The sequence below is a fragment of the Homarus americanus genome, unplaced genomic scaffold, assembly GCF_018991925.1.
Source record: "Homarus americanus isolate GMGI-L3 unplaced genomic scaffold, GMGI_Hamer_2.0 scaffold51159, whole genome shotgun sequence".
In the NCBI taxonomy this organism is placed as follows: Eukaryota; Metazoa; Arthropoda; class Malacostraca; order Decapoda; family Nephropidae; genus Homarus; species Homarus americanus.
In genome coordinates, this window is record NW_024714920.1 from 27,289 (window position 1) to 46,338 (window position 19,050).

Here is a 19,050-nt window from a genome sequence, read left to right on the forward strand (position 1 = left end):
GAAAGTAACAATGCCATGCAACTCAGGCCTATCAGTGCTCCAACAAATAAATTTGGCTCTTTGGGGTCAAACAAGTGGTACGGTAATATGACGACCCTTCAGGAGCAGGAAAAGTGGAGGAGCATCAAAAAGTGAAGGTGGGACTTGGCCAACATCGTGAGGTCCACAAATAGGAGGTACCACCAAACGCCAGCACGTCCTTCCTCATCGTGAAGCCAGAACATTATGAACGGGCAGGAGGTTTGGCAGAAGTGAATCAAAATAACTAAGGGCGACCAGACATCTAGGCGCAGTAATTGGCACTGCGGACTTCAAGACCGAGCGTCGTAGAGGAAAGGTGAATGAAGTGGAGTTGAGCAAATCAGCTCTGTCTGAGATTGCTGCTCTGAGGTCACATGCGGCTTTTGCTGCATTCACCCATAGATCAGCACATCATTGGAACTACACAGTCGTGCCTCTCCTGATGTCGGACCCTCCTCCACCCTCTGGAAGAAGCTATCAGTGTCAAGTTCATTCCCAAACTGGTGAAACACTCCGCCAACCCCAGCAGAAGAGCACTTCTTGCACTTCCATCAAGACTGGGAAGGATGGGACCCAGCCAATCCAGAGAAGGTGCAGCCACCGAACATCAAAAGTCATAAGCTCTGACAGCCCTCACGGACCTGTAACCAGAGCCTTGTAACAGAGGTCCGAGACCAGTAAGTAAGCAAGGGTCGTAGGTCGACCATGAACGGATCATAGCACTGCTTCACCCAAAATGATGAGATTTACTGCTCAACTGTTGCGCCGCAGGTTCAGAAAAATTTGAAAAAAAAAAAATAAGCTGCATAAAACACACCGGGGTGGGCTTATCGAACTGGTTAACTCGTTGCAATAAAGACGATGATTTCAGTCAACCAACAAACAAGAATTTACAGATGCATTGCTCTAAAGATGCAGTTAATACAGTAAGAGAGTTCGCCCTCCCAATCGTGATAATAACTCTTCTATGACGGCGATCACTGCATAATTGTGTGAAAAGGAGGCTTCCTTATGCAGGGCATGACGAAGTAAGGACCTTACAGCAAATATGCTGAAGGAAATCTGCCAGGATATCATGGTAGAACCGACCCTCCTTCCTTAGGATGGTGAGATCTTCCAACATAGGACTTCAAACACACATCGCGAAGCCCGATATTTGACGTCCGTGCTCGAGATTCTGAATGGCGAAATGGCGAAACTTTCTTCGACATCAGGATTACGATCACGCTTGGCGCATGTCACGCCAACCTGGCTCTCGATACTGCTTTTATAGGAGGAACAAGAACGACAAGATAAGGGCATATATGGAAAAGTCTAAAACGTTGATCAAGGCAGCTTCACTCCTCTAGTGTTCTGTTAACCTCTGTGGTGGTATGGGACCAAGTGCAAGATGTTTCTCATGAGACTCGCCAGGTGATCTCCGAACAGAAGCAACAGCCCAGAAGTTTCGTTACAGCCTGAATGGGAATGTCGACTGTCTTTTTCTCTCCCTTCGGTCGGCTTTGTTCTCAGAAGGAACGATAAACTTCTGCTAACTCCGACAACTGCGCCGGAATATTGACTATGGGGCTACTGTCACCTGAATGCCGCATGGATCTGCGGCTCAGCCTAATTCAACACAGATAGGATAACCTGCTTATTTGATAGGATATTTAATATTAGGTAATTAAAATGATGGCGAAGGTGTGGCTGTGGGGGGAGGCTGGAGGCCATGTTTAAAAAAACAAAACAAAAAGCAGTAGTAGGAGAAGCAAGAGGAGAGAGAGACTATTGTAAGAAGAAGAACGAGACTGCGTAGTTGTATGTCAAATGGGCCTGGAGTCCTAACAGGCCCAACCTCTCTAACCATTAGATCTGGGGTCCCTTACAGCCCTTTCACTGCATCAAACTTTCGATTCATGCACTTCAAAATAGACGAAAGTTTCAAATTATTATTACACTTTGTACCTAAAAGTTCCAGACTTAGGGGAACTTTGTAACAAGTTCCCCTAAGTCTAGGCATTTTCTACCAGTGTGTTAAATGAGGAAACTTTGTGCGGGAGAAATTTTAGGGGAAAAAAAAGTAGCAGTAAGTTTTTGGGGCGGACCAAGTGAGGTATAATGTGGCATTGTGGGTCATATTCTGGAAGGTGTTTAATATGTAATAAGATGGGAACCTAACCTAACCTAACCTAACCTAACCTAACCTAACCTAACCTAACCTAACCTAACCTAACTTCACATAACATACGTAAATCTGGTTGTGGTGGTGGTTGTGGTTGTGGTTGTGGTGATGGTTGTGGTTGTGGTGGTGGTTGCTGTAGTGCATGGTATAGCTGAATTAGGGGGTTAAAAGAGAGAGTGTGTGTGTGTGTGTGTGTGTGTGTGTGTGTGTGTGTGTGTGTGTGTGTGTGTGTGTGTGTGCCAGGCAACAATAGTGGACACAGGGTATATCTCTTCACTAATCTCGCTATTTGTATTCATGCTGGACCGAATAACACTAAATTTTTAGCCCAAATTACAATCTCTCTCTCTCTCTCTCTCTCTCTCTCTCTCTCTCTCTCTCTCTCTCTCTTCCTCTCTCTCTAATTACACTACAGTACTTACCTTATACCAGGTGACTGTGGGCTCAGGCTTCCCGGTCACTGAACACTTGAGCTTCACGTTATGTCCCACTGGCTTGTCGATCTTCCCGGGGGCTGGCGGCAACAGCTGTAAACACACGTCACCATTACGACATTAAACACAACAATGGTTACAGCAAATCACCAGGAATATATAATCACTACGTCATTACATACGTGACACAATCAGCATCTAAGGCAACACGATAACACAGCACACAAATACGTCACAGCCAATCACCATCTCGGTCAACACGTCATTACAGCATCATAAACAACTTCACAGCCAATCAGCATCTAAGGCAACACGATAACACAGCGTCATCAAATACGTCACAGCCAATCACCATCTCGGTCAAAACGTCATTACAGCATCATAAACAACTTCACAGCCAATCAGGATCTCAGTCAACAAGTCATCACAACGTCATTAAATACGTAACATGTCAATCACCATCAAGTCAAAACATCATCATTGCGTCAATAAAACGTCATAATTACACCAAAAGAAAAATAAACAAAATTAATTAATCTCAATAGTTTACTTTTATAAAATTAATTTATATTGTTTTCATTACGGAACAATTAATTTTCCATCTTACTGCCGGGTCTAGTAATGATACTTAATATGTATGTGGCACTCAACCTGGTGGTGGTGTGGAGACCTGGTGGTGGGGGTGTGGAGGACCTGGTGGTGGTGTGGGAGGACCTGGTGGTGGTGGGGGAGGACCTGGTGGTGGGGGTGTGGGAGGACCTGGTGGTGGGGTGTGGGAGGACCTGGTGGTGGGGGTGTGGAGGACCTGGTGGGGGGTGTGGGAGGACCTGGTGGTGGTGGTGTGGGAGGACCTGGTGGTGGGGGTGTGGGAGGACCTGGTGGTGGGGGTGGGGAGGACCTGTGGTGGTGTGTGGAGGACCTGGTGGTGGGGGGTGGGGAGGACCTGGTGGTGGTGGTGTGGGAGGACCTGGTGGTGGGGGTGGGGAGCCTGGTGGTGGTGGTGTGGAGGACCTGGTGGTGGGGGGTGTGGGGAGGACCTGTGGTGGGGGTGGGGGACCTGGTGGTGGTGGTGGGGAGGACCTGGTGGTGGTGGTGTGGGAGGACCTGGTGGTGGGGGGGAGGACCTGGTGGTGGGGGTGTGGGAGGACCTGGTGGTGGGGGGTGTGTGAGACCTGTGGGGTGGAGGACCTGGTGGTGGGGGTGGGGAGGACCTGGTGGTGGTGGTGTGAGGACCTGTGGTGGTGGTGTGGGGAGGACCTGGTGGTGGGGGTGGGAGGACCTGTGGTGGGGGTGGGGAGGACCTGGTGGTGGTGGTGGAGGACCTGGTGGTGGTGTGGGGAGGACCTGGGTGGGGGTGAGGGAGGACCTGGTGGTGGGTGGGGAGACCTGGTGGTGGTGGTGTGGGAGGACCTGGTGGTAGTGTGGGGAGGACCTGGGTGGGGGAGGGAGGACCTGGTGGTGGTGTGGGAGACCTGGGTGGGGGTGGGGAGGACCTGGTGGTGGGGGTGTGGAGGACCTGGTGGTGGTGGTGTAGGAGGACCTGGTGTGTGGGAGGACTGGTGGGGGAGGGAGACCGGAGGGGGGTGTGGAGGACCTGGTGGTGGTGGTGTAGGAGGACCTGGTGGTGGGGTGGGGGGGAGGACCTGGTGGTGGTGGTGGAGGACCTGGTGGTGGGGGTGTGGAGGACCTGGTGGTGGGGGTGTGGGGGAGGACCTGGAGGGGGGGTGTGGAGGACCTGGTGGGGTGGTGGGCTGGGGAGGACCTGGTGGGGGGTGAGGGGACCTGGTGGTGGGGAGGACCTGGTGGTGGTGGTGTAGGAGGACCTGGTGGTGGGGTGAGGACCTGGTGGTGGTGGTGTGAGGACCTGGTGGTGGTGGGAGGACCTGGTGGTGGTGTGGGAGGACTGGTGGTGGTGTGAGGACCTGGTGGTGGTGTGGGAGGACCTGGGTGGTGGTGTGGGAGGACCTGGTGGTGGTGGTGGAGGACTGGGTGGTGGTGTGAGGACCTGGTGGTGGTGGTGTGGGAGGACCTGGTGGTGGTGGTGGAGGAGGACCTGGTGGTGGTGGGGTGGAGGAGGACCTGTGGGTGGTGTGGGGAGGACCTGGTGGTAGTGGAGGAACCTGGTGGTGGTGTGGGGACCTGGTGGTGGTGGAGGAGGACCTGGTGGTGGTGTGGGAGGACCTGGTGGTGGTGGTGGAGGAGGACCTGGTGGTGGTGTGGGAGGACCTGGTGGTGGTGGAGGAGGACCTGGTGGTGTGGAGGACCTGGTGGTGGTGGTGTGGGAGGACCTGGTGGTGGTGTGGGGAGGACCTGGTGGTGGTGGTGTGGGAGGGACCTGGTGGTGGTGTGGGAGGACCTGGTGGTGGTGTGAGGACCTGGTGGTGGGGGGGTGTAGGAGGACCTGGTGGTGGTGTGGGGAGGACCTGGTGGTGGTGTGGGAGGACCTGGTGGTGGTGGTGGAGGGACCTGGTGGTGGTGTGGAGGACCTGTGGTGGTGTAGGACCTGGTGGTGGTGGTGGAGGACCTGGTGGTGGTGTGGGAGGACCTGAGTGTGAGGACCTGGCAGTGGTGTAGGGACCTGGTGGTAGGATGACCTGGTGGTAGTGAGGACACCTGGTGGTGGTGTAGGAGGACCTGGGTGGTGTAGGACCTGGTGGTGGTAGGGACCTGGTGGTGGTGTGGGAGGACCTGGTGGTGGTGGTGGAGGACCTGGTGGTGGTGTAGGAGGACCCGGGTGGTGGTGCAGGAGGACCTGGTGGTGGGTGTAGGAGGACCTGGTGGTGGTGGAGTGACCTGGTGGCAGGAGGACCTGGGTGGTAGGAGGACCTGGTGGTGGTGTGGGAGGACCTGGTGGTGGTGGTGTAGGAGGACCTGGTGGTGGTGTGAGGACCTGGTGGTGGTGACCTGGTGGTGGTAGGAGGACCTGGTGGTGGTGTAGGAGGACCTGGAGGACCTGGTGGTGTGTGAGGACCTGGTGTGGTGTAGAGGACCTGGTGGTAGTGTAGAGGACCTGGCGGTGGTGGTGAGACCTGCGGTGGTGAGGAGGACCTGGTGGTGGTGAGGGACCTGGGTGGTGTGAGAGGACCTGGTGGTGGTGCAGGACGACCGTGGTGGTGGTGTGGGAGGACCTGCGGTGGTGCAGGAGGACCTGGTGAGGTGGTGTAGAGGACCTGGTGGTGGTGTGGGAGGACCTGGTGGTGGTGTGGGAGACCTGGTGGTGGGTGTAGGAGGACCTGGTGGTGGTGTAGAGGACCTGGTGGTGGTGCAGGAGACCTGGTGGTGGTGAGGAGACCCGTGGTGGAGGGACCTGGTGGTGGTGTAGGAGCACCTGGTGGTGGTGTAGGACTCAGTGGTGGTGTAGGAGGACCTGGTGGTGGTGGTGAGAGACCTGGTGGTGGTGGGTGGTGCAGGAGACCTGGTGGTGGTGCAGGAGGACCTGGTGGTGGTGTGAGGACCTGGTGGTGGTGTAGGAGGACCTGGTGGTGGTGTGTGAGTGACCTGGTGGTGTAGAGGACCTGGTGGTGGTGTAGGAGGACCTGTGGTGATGGTGGTGTGGAGAGGACCTGGTGGTGGTGCAGGAGGACCCGGTGGTGTAGAGGACCTGGTGGTGGTGTAGGAGGACCTGGTGGTGGTGTAGGAGGTCTGGTGGTGGGTGTAGGAGACCTGGTGGTGGTGTGGAGGACCTGTGGTAGTGTGAGAGACTGGTGGTGGTGCAGGAGGACCTGGTGCTAGTGTAGGAGGACCTGGTGGTGGTGTAGGAGGACCTGGTGGTGGTGTAGATCTGGTGGTGGTGTGAGGGACGACCTGGTGGTGGTGGTGTAGGGAGGACCCGGTGGTGGTGTGAGGACCTGGTGGTGGTGCAGGACCACCTGGTGGTGGTGTAGAGGACCTGGTGGTGGTGCAGGAGGACCTGTGGTGAGTGCAGGAGGACCTGGTGGTGGTAGGAGGACCTGGTGGTGGTGTAGGAGGACCTGGTGGTGGTGGTGAGATGACCTGGTGGTGTAGACGACCTGCGGTGGTGTGTAGGAGGACCTGGTGGGGTGGTGTGTAGGAGGACCTGGTGGTGTGTAGGGAGGACCTGGTGGTGGTAGGATGACCGGTGGTGGTGTAGGAGGACCTGTGGTGGTGGTGCAGGAGACCTGTGGTGGTGTGAGCACCTGGTGGTGTGTGTGCAGGAGGACCTGGTGGTAGTGTGGGAGGACCTGGTGGTGGTGTAGAGGGACCTGGTGGTGGTGTAGGAGGACCTGGTGGTGGTGTGAGGATCTGGTGGAGGGTGTGAGGACCTGGGTGGTGTAGGAGGGACCCGGCGATGGTGATGAACTGGTGTGGGTGGGGCATGACCTGGTGGTGTAGAGGACCTGGTGGTGGTGTGGGGAGTGACCTGAGTGCAGGGAGGGACCTGGTGGTGGTGTGGGGAGGACCTGGTAGTGCAGGATGACCTGGTGGTGGTGTGAGGACCTGGTGGTGGTGTGAGGACCTGGTGGTGTAGGGAGAACCTGGTGGTGGGAGACCTGGTGGAGTGTAGATGACCTGGTGGTGGTGTGGGAGGCACCTGGTGATGGTGTGGGAGGACCTGGTGGTGTGGTGTGGGGAGGACCTGGTGGTGGTGTGGGAGAGACCTGGTGGTGGTGTAGGAGACCTGTGATGGTGGTGTGGGAGGGACCTGGTGGTGGTGTAGGAGGACCTGGTGGTGGTGTAGGGAGTGACCTGCGGTGATGCAGGAGGACCTCGGTGTGTAGATGACCTTGTGGTAGCAGGACCTGCGGTAGTGTAGGATGACCTGGTGGTGGTGTAGGAGGACCTGGTGGTGGTGAGGAGTGACCTGTGGTGGTGTAGGAGGACCTGGTGGTGGTGTGTGAGTGACCCGGTGGTGGTGCAGGAGGACCTGGTGGTGGTGCAGGAGACCCGGTGGCAGTGCAGGAGGGACCTGCGGGTGGTGTAGGAGGACCTGGTGGTGGTGTAGGGAGACCTGGTGGTGGTGTGTAGAGGACCTGGTGGTGGTGTGGGAGGACCTGGTGGTGGTGTGAGGAGGACTGGTGGTGAGTGTGGTGAGGACCTGGTGGTAGTGTAGAGGACCTGGTGGTGGTGTGAGGACCTGGTGGTGGTGCAGGAGGACCTGGTGGGTGGGTGTAGGAGGACCTGGTGGTGGTGAGGATGAACCTGGTGGTGGTGTGGGAGGACCTGGTGGTGGTGCAGAGGACCTGGCTGTGCGTGTAGGAGGACCCTGGTGGTGGTGGTGAGGACCTGGTGGCGGTGTGGGAGGACCTGGTGGTGGTGTAGGAGACCTGTGGTGGTGCAGATGACCTGGTGAGTGAGGAGAGACCTGGTGGCAGGAGAACGGCAGGCAGGCGACCTGGTGGTAGGCAGAAGACCTGGTGTAGGAGGACTGGTGGTGGTGTAGGAGGACCTGGTGGAAGAGGACCTGGGTGGAGCGGTGGAGGGAGGACCAGGTGGTGGTGTAGGAGGACCTGGTGGTGGTGTGGAGGACCTGGTGGTAGGATGTGACCTGGTGATGGTGTAGATGGACCTGGTGGTGGTGTGTGGAGGACCTGGTGGTGGTGTGATGACCTGTGGTAGTGTAGGAGGACCTGGTGGTGGTGTGTAGATGAACCTGCGGCGGTGCAGATGACCCGGCAGGCATGATGAACCGGCGGCAGCGCAGGAGTGACCTGCGGCAGTGCAGGGCGACCTGGTGGCAGTGCAGGAGGAACCGGTGGCAGTGCAGGCGAACCGGTGGCAGCGCAGATCACCTGCGGCAGGTGAGACCTGCGGCAGGAGATCAACTGGCAGTGTGGACGAATCCGCAGACACCTGGTGATGAAACCGGTGATAGTGAGAGCAAATGCGGCAGGATGACCTGGTGGTGTGGCAGGAGGACCCGGTGGTACCAAGCGATGACCGCGATGCAGGGCGAACCGGTGGTAGTGCAGGACTGACCTGGCAGTGTAGAAGAACTACGGTAGTGCAGATAACCCGCAGATAACCCTGGGTGGAAGTGCAGATGAACCGGCGGAGCAGATGAACCCTGCGGCAGCGCAGGATGAACTGGCGGCAGCGCAGGCGAGTGACCTGGTGGGCAGTGCAGGCGACCTGCAGGATGACACTGGCGGCAGGAGCAACTGCAGGTGCATGACCCTGCGGTAGTGCAGGACCCCCACAAACCCAAACCACAGAGACCTGGTGGAGGTGCAGATCACCTGGCGGCAGCAGATACCCGGTGGCAGTGCAGGAGCGACCCGGCAGTGCAGGAGGAACCGGGTGGTAGCAGATAATCTGCGGCAGTGTAGAGGACCTGGTGGCAGCGTAGGGAGTGACCCGGTGGCAGTGCAGGATGACCTGGTGGCAGTGTGATGAATCTGCGGTAGTGCAGGAAACCCTGGTGGTAGTGCAGGATGACCTGGTGGCAGTGTAGGCGACCTGGTGGTAGTGCAGAAGAACCGGCAGTGTGGTGATGGTGCCCCGCGGTAGTGCAGGAGCGACCTGGGTGGTAGTGTAGGAGCGACCTGGTGGCAGGCGTAGGACCTGCAGTGCAGGAGGAACTGGCAGTGCAGGGATGACCCGGTGGCAGTGCAGGAGACCTGCGATGGGTGGGTGCAGGATGACCTGGCTGGCGGTGATGAATCTGGTGGTGGCGCAGGATGACCCGCGGCGGATGACCTGGTGGCAGTGTAGATGACCTGCAGTGCAGGAGTGACCTGGTGGTAGGTGGTGATGACCTGGTGATGGTGTAGGATGACCTGGTGGTGTAGAGATGATTCTGGTGGTGGCGTAGGAGGACCTGGTGGTGGTGTGGTGATGAACTGGTGGTGCAGGAGTGACCTGGTGGTGGTGCAGGAGGACCTGGTGGTAGTGTAGATGACCTGCAGTGTAGGATGACCTGGTGACGGTGCGATGAACTTGATGGCAGTGTGATGACCTGGTGGTGCAGTGATGACCTGCGGTGGTGTAGATGATCTGGTGGTGGTGGTGAGGAGTGACTGGTGGTGGTGTGTGGGATGACCTGCGATGGTGTAGGAGTGACCTGGTGGTGGTGCGTAGGACCACTGGTGGCAGCGTAGAGAATCGGTGGTAGGCAAGACCTGGCGATGGTGCAGGACCGATGGCAGGTGCAGGACACCTGGTGGTGGTGCAGGAGGACCGGTGCAGGTAGACGACCTGGTGCAGGATGACCTGGCGGCGGTGCAGGAGGACCTGGTGGTGGCGTAGGAGGACCTGCGGCGGTGCAGGAGACCTGCGACGGTGCAGATGACCTGGTAGTGCAGAGACCTGGCAGTGCAGGAGGACCTGGTGGTGGAGTAGGAGGACCCGGTGGTGGTGTAGGAGGACCTGGTGGTGGTGCAGGAGGACCCTGGTGGTGGTGCAGGATACCTGGTGGTGGGTGAGACTGACGGTAGTGTAGAGCGACCTGGTGGTGGTGATGACCTGGTGATGGTGCAGAGTGACCGGTGGCAGTGTAGATGACCCGGTGGCAGCGCAGGAGACTTGGTGATGGTGTAGGAGTGACCTGGTGGTGGTGTGATGACCTGGTGGTGCAGGAGACCCAGCGGCACTGGTGGTGGTGTAGAGTGACCTGTGGTGGTGTAGAGGACCTGGTGGTGGTGTAGGAGCACCTGGTGGTGGTGTAGAGACCTGGTGGTAGTGTAGAGGACCTGGTGATGGAGTAGGAGGACCTGGTGGTGGTGAGGAGGACCTGGTGGTGGTGTAGGAGTGACCTGGTGGTGGTGTAGGAGGACCTGGTGGTGGTGGGAGGACCCTGGTGGTAGTGGTGAGACACTGGTGACGGTGAGATGACCGGTGGTGGTGTAGGAGACCTGGTGGTGGTGTGATGACCTGGTGGTGAGTGTAGGAGGACCTGGTGGTGGTGTAGGAGGACCGGTGATGGTGTAGGAGACCGCAGATGGTGGAGATGACCTGCGGTGGTGTGGGAGGACCTGGTGGTAGTGCAGGAGTGACCCGTGGTGGAGAGACCTGGTGGTGATGACCTGGTGGTGGTGTGGAGAGACCTGGTGGTAGTGCAGGAGGACCTGGTGATGGTGTAGGAGACCTGGTGGTGGTGTAGGAGGACCTGGTGGTGGTGTAGGAGACCTGTGGTAGTGTAGGAGGACCTGGTGGTGGTGTAGAGCACTGCGTGGTGTAGGATGACCTGGTGGTAGTGTAGGAGGACTGGTGATGGTGTAGGAGCATCTGGTGGTGGTGGTGGTGGGATGACCTGGTGGTGCGTAGGAGGACCTGGTGATGGTGTGTAGGATGACCTGGTGGTGGTGGTAGGAGAGACCCTGGTGGTGGTGTGTGATGACCTGGTGGTGTAAAGGAGTGACCCGGTGGTGGTAGAGCACCTGGTGGTGGCGTTATGACCCGGTAGTGCAGAGACCCGGTGGTGCAGAGAACCTGGTGGTGGTCACCCGGTGGTAGTAGATGACCGCAGGACCTGGTGGGTGAAACCTGGTGGCAGTGTAGATCACCTGGTGGTGGTGTGGGATGAACCGGTGGCAAGAGACCCGGTGGCAGTGCAGAGACACCGGTAGCAGAGCACAATCAGGTGACGGTGCAGGAAGACCTGGTGGCAGTAAAGAGACCTGGAGGTGCAGAGCACCCGGCGATAGTGCAGAGCACCCGGTAGTGTAGAGACCTCGGTGATGACCAAGTGCAGAGAACCTGCAGCAGTGCAGATCACCACGGTAGAGTGACCCGGTGGTGGTGTAGGAGACTGGTAGTAGAGTGACCGGTGCAGTAGCAGACCTGCAGATGCAGAGACCTGGTCGGTACAACACTGCAGGCAGACCCGGTGGTGAGAAGAACCTGGTGGTGGCGACCCGGTGGTGGTGCAGAGTAACCCGGTGGTGCAGAACCCGGTCAGCAGGATTAAACCCGGTGGCAGCATGACCGTCAGGTGGCAGTGCAGGAGGACCTGGTGACGGTGGTGCAGGAGACCCGGAAGGCTGCGGTGCAGGATCACCTGGTAGAGATTCACCAGGTGCAGAACCTCGCGGTAGTGTAGATGAACCTGGTGGTAGTGCAGGAGGACCTGGTGGTAGGTAGGATGACCTGGCATGGTGCCGTGTAGAGACCCGGTGGAAGTGTGAACCCAGTGGAGACCTGGTAGGCAGGAGACCTGCGGTGGTGTCAGAGGACCTGGTAGAGACCTGGGGCATGCAGAGACCAGGTGTAGAGGACACCCATGGTGTGGACACCTGATGGTAGTGTAGAGACCTGGCGGTAGGTAGGACCACCTGGTGGTGGTGCAGACACCTGGTGTAGGAGCAGCAGTGTAGACGACCCGGCAGGTGTAGGAAGACCTGGTGGTAGTGAGCAGAAGACCCGGTGGTGGGTGAGGAGGACTGGTGGTGCAGTGTAGAGACCCGGTAGTGGCATACACCCGGTGGAGCGTAGCAGCGGTGGTAGTGCAGAGAACCCGTTGGTAGTGCAGGAGAGACCGGTGATGGTGGAAGACCCGCAGAATGACCCTGGCAGTGTAGAGACCCTGCGGCAGAGCAGCAGAGACCCTGCGGTGGTGCAGGAGAGACCCGGTGACGGTGTAGATGACCGGTGGTGGTGGAGCACCCGGTGACGGTGAGCAGTGACCTGGTGGCAGAGCAGGAGACCTGGTGGTAGTGTAGGAGGACCTGGTGGTAGTGTAGGAGCACTTCGGTGATGGTAGAGACACGAAGATGGTAGAGACCTGGTGGTGGTGAGAGTGACCTGGGTAGTGTGAAGGCCTGGTGATGGTAGAGTACCTGGTGGTAGGAGCACCTGGTGGTAGGAGAGACCTGGTGGTAGTAAGAGACCTGATAGTGTAGAGACCTGGTGGTAGTGCAGGAGTGACTTGGTGATGGTGAGATGACCCGCGGTGGCGTGTAGGATGACCCTGGTGGTGGTGTAGGAGGACCCTGGTGGTGGTGATGATCCGGGGTGGTGCAGATGACCTGGCAGGTGCAGGAGTGACCTGCAGTGTGATGACCTGGTGGCAGTGCAGGAGTGACTGGTGATGGTGTGATGACCTGGTGGTGCAGGCATCCTGGTGGTAGTGTAGGAGTGACCCGGTGGCAGCAGCAGGAGGACCTGGCGATGGTGTGGGAGTGACCTGATGGCAGTGCAGGAGTGACCTGGTGGTAGTGTGAGTACCTGGTGGTGGTGTAGGAGTGACCTGGTGGTAGTGTAGGAGTGAGCCGGTGGTGTAGGAGTGACTGGTGATGGTGCAGGAGTGACCTGCAGGTGTAGGAGTGATCTCTGTGGTGGTGTAGGAGGACCTGGTGGTGGTGTGATGACCTGGTGGTGGTGTGTAGGAGGACCTGGTGGTGGTGTAGAGTGACCCGGTGGTAGTGTGCAGGACCTGGTGGCAGTGCAGGATGAGCTGGTGATGCGTGATGATCGGATGGCAGTGTGATGACCTGGCAGTGTAGATGACCTGGTGGTGGTGTGGTGAGGACCTGGTGGTGGTGTAGGAGTGACCCGGTGGTGGTGTAGGAGGACCTGGTGGTGGTGTGTGGGGATGACCTGGTGACGGTGCAGGACCTGGTGGCAGTGTAGAGGACCTGTGGCAGTGTAGAGTGACCTGCGGTGGTGTGTGCAGGAGGACTCTGGTGATTGGTGTGGGGAGTGACCTGATGGTAGTGTAGATGACCTGGTGGTGGTGTAGGATGACCTGTGGCAGTGTGTAGGAGGCCCTGGTGGTGGTGTAGGAGGACCTGGTGGTGGTGTGGAGTGACCTGGTGGTGGTGTAGGAGGACCTGGTGGTGGTGTGGGGAGGACTCGTGATGGTGTGGTGATGACCTGGTGGTAGTGTAGAGGACTTGGTGATGGTGCAGGAGGACCTGGTGGTGGTGCAGGAGGACCTGGTGGTGGTGCAGGAGACTGGTGCAGGTGCAGGAGGACCCTGGTGGTGGTGCAGGATGACCTGCGGTGGTGCAGGATGGACCTGGTGGCAGTGTGCAGGAGGACTCCGGGTGGCAGTGCAGGAGTGATCTGGTGATGGGTGCAGAGGACCGGTGGTAGTGTAGGAGTGACCTGGTGGTAGTGTGAGTGACTTGGGTGACGGTGTAGGAGTGACCTGGCGGCGGTGCAGGTATCTGGTGCGGTGCAGGAGTGACCTGGTGGTGCAGTGCAGGAGTGACCCGGTGGGGTGCAGGAGGCAGGTGGCAGTGTGTGAGTGACCAAGGGTGGTGTAGATGACCTGGCGGTGGTGGGTGTGTGGTGAGACCTGGTGGTGTGTAGATGACCTGGTGGTGGTGGAGTGACCTGGTAGTGTAGGATGGACCTGGTGGTGGTGTAGGAGTGACCTGGTGGTGGTGTAGATAACTGGCAGCGTATTAATCTGGGCGGTATGTGTGGTGGCGTATTGCGCGGTGCGGCAGGATGACCCGGTGGTGGGTGTGGTGATGACCTGGTGGCGGTGGTGTAGGATGAATCTGGTGGCGGTGTAGGAGTGACCTGGTGGTGGTGTGATACCTGGTGGTGGGTGCAGGAGGACCTGGTGGCGGGAGGGAGTGACCTGGTGGTGAGGAGGACCTGGTGGTGGTGGTGTAGATGACCTGTGGTAGCGTAGATGACCTGCGGTGGTGCAGGAGGACCTGGTGGCAGTGCAGGAGTGACCTGGTGGTGGTGTAGGAGGACCTGGTGGTGGTGGTGAGACTCAATGGTGGTAGGAGGACCTGATGGTGGTGCAGGGAGACCTGGTGGTGGTGGGAGGACCTGGTGCAGGCGTGGAATGATCCCAAGTGCAGGAGGTGTAGAGGGCCTAACTCACCTGTGAAAACTGGGAAGGCCACCAGGTATGATCTATTAATCTCGTCTGCCAGCGGTCAGAAAAGATATCTGAGTTAGTAATTGTGACACAATAACATCAATAACAATACCTCAATACCAATAATAACACAGGCTTCAGCTGGCAGCGTATATCAAACCACCTGCGATGCCTATTAATTGCCACCGCACCCGACCCAGTCTTTATGATGCAATCCAAATCTACGCACTGAATTTATACCCGCGATCATACAAATATATATATATATATATATATATATATATATATATATATATATATATATATATATATATATATATATATATATATATATATATATATATATATATATATATATATATATATATATATATATATATGATGGGTCTCCCAATCTTCATTCATTGGAATCTCACGTCTCAATTCATCCAATCAGCTAACGACTGAATTTATGAGGCAAGTAATATAGATGGTGTGAGTGCGTGTGCTGGCCAGGCGGAAGCAGGTGTGTTGCCAGGTGAAGCAGGGTGTGGCTGCCAGGCGGAGGTGCAGGGGTGGCCGCAGGGTGAAGTGAGGGTGGCCTGCCAGGCGAAGCAGGGTGCGCTGGTCAGGCGAAGTTCTGGGTGGCTGCCAGGGTGCAGCAGGCGGGCTGCCAGGGCGAAGCAGGGTGTGGCTGGCTCAGGGTGAAGTCGGGTGTGTTGCCAGGGTGATGCAGGGGTGGGCTGCCAGGGTGAAGAGGGTGTCTGGTCAGGGTGAAGCAGGGCAGGGCTGCCAGGCGAAGCAGGGTGCGGGCCTGCCATGGGCGATTTAGGGTGGCTGCCGGTGGGTGAAGCAGGGCACACAGGGCGAAGCAGGTGTGTCAGCCAGTGAAGCAGGCGTGGCCGCCAGGCGAAGCAGGGTGGCCGCCAGGGCGAAGCAGGGCAGGCTGGTCAGGGTGAATGCAGGGTGGCTGTCAGGTGAAGTAGGGTGTACCAGGCGAAGCAGGGGCGTGATGCCAGGGTGAAGGAGAGGGTGGCCACAGGGTGATGAGGCTGCCAGGGTGAAGAGGGCGCTGCCAGGGTGAAGCAGGGCAGGTTGCCAGGGTGAAGCAGGGGTGTCAGGGTGAAGCAGGGTGTGCTGCCAGGGTGAAGCAGGGTGTGTCACAGGGCAGAAGGTGGGTGCGGCCAAGCCAGGGTGAAGCAGGGGCAGGCTGCCAGGGTGAAGCAGGGGTTTCCATTCAGGGGTGAAGTGAGGGCGGTGTTGCCAGGGTGAAGGAGGGAGGCCTGACCAGGGTGAAGGAGGGTGTGGGCTGCTTCAGGGCAGGCTTAGGGTGTACAGGGTGAAGCAGAATCTATCAGAGGTGAAGTAGGGTGTGCTGCCAGGGTGAAGTGAGAGTCAGGGGCAGGTCTAGTTGTCGGGGTGAGGTGTGTCTGTGTGTGTGTAATAATAATAATAATAAATAATAATAATAATAATAATAATAATACAAATTTGTTTTATTAATAGGTGTGTAGGTGTGTGTGTGTGTGTGTAGAAGGATGGGTGGGGGGGCAAGTTCTCACACATAGATACACACACACACTTACACAGCCAGGTACAGCACACACACTTACACTTACACAGCCTAGGTACAGTAGGACACACTCCTAGGTAGAGTACACACACTTGGGCTAATTCTACACAGCCTCCTAGGTACAGCACACACACCCTACACCACACAGCCCCAGGTACAGGCACACATCTCATTAATCCTTACACATGTGGGCACACACACACTTACAGCTGGCACAGCCCTAGGTACAGCACTTACACTTACACACATACCACACACACACACACTCACACTCACACACAGCCTGTGTACAGTGCACACACACTTACACACCCACACATACCAGCACACACACACACTTACACTTACACAGCCTAGGCACACACACACACACTCACACCTACACAGCCTTGTACAGCACACACACACCCTTGGCCACCCTGGCTGTACACACTGCTGCACACCACACACACCCTCACAGCCCACACACAGCCCTAGGTACTGAAAGGCACACACATCTCACACCCACACACACCACAAGTGGCCACCACACCACACCCCACACCCCACATCAAGTCCCCAGGCACAGCACTCAATACCCTACAGGCTTACACAGCCCTAGGCACAGTACACACACTTACAAGCTTTTGACACAGCCTAGGTACAGTACACTGGCCACTCCTACAGCCCACACACACAGCCCTAGGTACAGTACACACAATTTTACACTTACACAGTCTCTAGGACACAGGGCTCACACCTCTCACAGCCCTAGGTGCACACAGCACACACACTGCACAGGCCTACACTTACACATCCTAGCACACACATCTCACACAGCCCTAGGTACAGCCACACACCCACAGGCCTACACATCTCCCACACATCCTAGGTGGCCAGCACACACACACCCTCACAGCCCAGGCACAGCACACACACCCCATACAGCCCCAGACACAGGCCCTACGCCTGCACAGCCAGACACACAGTTTTAGGTATAGCACACACTTACATCTGGGACACTGCCGTAGACATAATAATTTTGGCACTTTACATTGGAGATAATAATTTATGCAACTCAGATCACATTGCATGACTTTGTTTGGGAGATTGGCCTGCATCTCGAGCAACGTTTTGTGTATTATGTATACATCTGACAGCAGCACTTTTATTCATCACTAAGATGTCTTAATAATAACAAGCCTGTGATCTGCTGGACCACACATCTAATGACCCCCTGATCGGAGACACGATGATCCCACACTGGCTGTGACATTTCGGTAAATGTAATGATTGATTGCGTGTTAAATGAATATCTTGTATTTTAGTAAGCCTTTATAATATTTAGACTGCATATACTTGTGACACTGCTGTGATGCTTCTGGTTTTATTGTACAGGGCGCTCAGGCGACAGCATCTGGTATCTCGACTGGCGAATAAAACAATGAAATTCGAAATTGAAATCAACAATGCTGTTCTGCCACTACACAGCCAGTCGCAATAATTTTGGCCACTGCCGAAGAAACACAATTCTGGCCAATTTAATACTACTACTTTGTCGTGAATCGAGTATGACATCACCAGCTGGTGGTACAAATGAAAAGAGTTAGGGACGTCACCTGATAGGTGAATTTTGAGGACAAAGAATGACAGGGACTGGCAAGGTCGTCCACAGATGCTGGCATGTGGAGGGATCTATCTAGTGTGGGAGGGCAGCGGCAGCTGTCTTTCGGCCCTTGGCGTTTGTTCGTCTCGGTTTGCAGTCGGTTATCTGAAAGTATTGGATAATTTTGTGGTGATCAAACCATGCTGATGTGAGTAATTGCCCTGCGGGTGAGGGGGTCGATTTGGCACTTTTCAGGGTTTGTCTCGGCGACTATCTCTAATAATTTCAGGGGCCACTGGCCAGAGTTACGTGACATTATTCATTTCAGGTGACTGGGTGGAAGCAGCTTCTTGGCAGTCTACTGTCGTCCATGCGGGTAACATGCATAGTCCTGAAATGGTGGCTGAATACCCGGTGCAGCCTGATGCTCCTAAAGCTGGTGTAAAAGAGGATACTGGAATTTGTTCTTGTTCAGCGAACTCTGGAGGATGGGAACGTGGTGACTGGCGCTGGTGAAAGTTTTGCGCCTTGAGGGTGCTCCTGTATGTGTACCTATGTCTCACTGCCATATAACACGGTGGGGAGTGGACTGAATACAGCTCGACAGGTGCAACTTTGTAGATAATTTCAGCCCCTGCCAGCCGGGAAATACATGTGGGTACAGAGTCTGCCAATGGTTTGATGCAATATTTGGATTCGATGCTGGAATCTTTTCGTCGATGTTCGCGGTGGACAGGTGTGGGGATGATACTGGAAAGCAAGTAACATTAGAGGGTAGTACCATTGCTGGATGGATAGTGAGTGTGGAAACTGAAAGGTGGCTGAAAGAATCCTGAGTTCACAATATTTACCTGCTGCTGCTATACGCATTCGCATAGGTGTCTGTCGCCTTCAGTGAATGACATATTGAATACCAAAGTTCAGTAATGGAAGTTGCCGACACCTTTGTTCCTGCCTGGAGTCGTCTTTGTCATGGGTTGTGTTGGCCTACCTGCACAACCCACCAAATGTTTGTTTTATGCAGATAAGGCACTGGCCAAATACATAACTGGGATATATTTAATAGGGTGGTATTAGCTAGTGGACAGGGGAGGCAAGACAGTGTTGTACTGTCTACTCATGCTCAAAACTATTATTTTAGTCAGTGGGTTTTGTATCTTTAAATATCTCTGCCTGCGACTTGAACTCACCAGTGCTGAGTCTGTGTGTGTGCAAATTCTCGATTGTTGTGCTGTTTCCAGCGTTAACGCATCTGTAAATGAAGTGATTGAAGATAATGGGTTTTAATAGATCTAAGGTTCTAAACATCAATTTCAGGCTGTGGGACAAATCTTGTTATAAATTTACGTACTGTGGTGAATGTGAGTGGACTGAATTTTACCATGAAAATTATAAGTCTGGTGTATGAATTGTACAAATAAACGGGTGCAAATATTCGCCTGCATCTGTGATTCTATTATTACATAATAAAGGATGACTGGATTGTTATGGACAAAGTAACCAATAATCTAGATGGATAAAGGGGAAGCAATAATGCAATCCAGCCAATGTTAA

General features: G+C 55.9%; 1 protein-coding gene across 1 annotated transcript in view; it reads right to left on the bottom strand.

Moving 5' to 3' along the window:
* LOC121879758 (fibroblast growth factor receptor-like 1) overlaps window positions 1-18,366 on the bottom strand; it is a gene marked incomplete at its 3' end in the record, with an annotated part of 45,493 nt that extends 27,127 nt beyond the window's left edge. The window contains exons 1-4 of the mRNA XM_042386530.1: window positions 18,348-18,366; window positions 17,882-18,130; window positions 14,363-14,430; window positions 2,608-2,712 (exon numbers count right to left, since the gene is read on the bottom strand). Coding sequence (XP_042242464.1) covers window positions 2,608-2,712; window positions 14,363-14,430; window positions 17,882-18,130; window positions 18,348-18,366 — 441 coding nt within the window. The remainder of the gene's footprint in view (window positions 1-2,607; window positions 2,713-14,362; window positions 14,431-17,881; window positions 18,131-18,347) is intronic.
* Window positions 18,367-19,050: the final 684 nt, after the last annotated feature.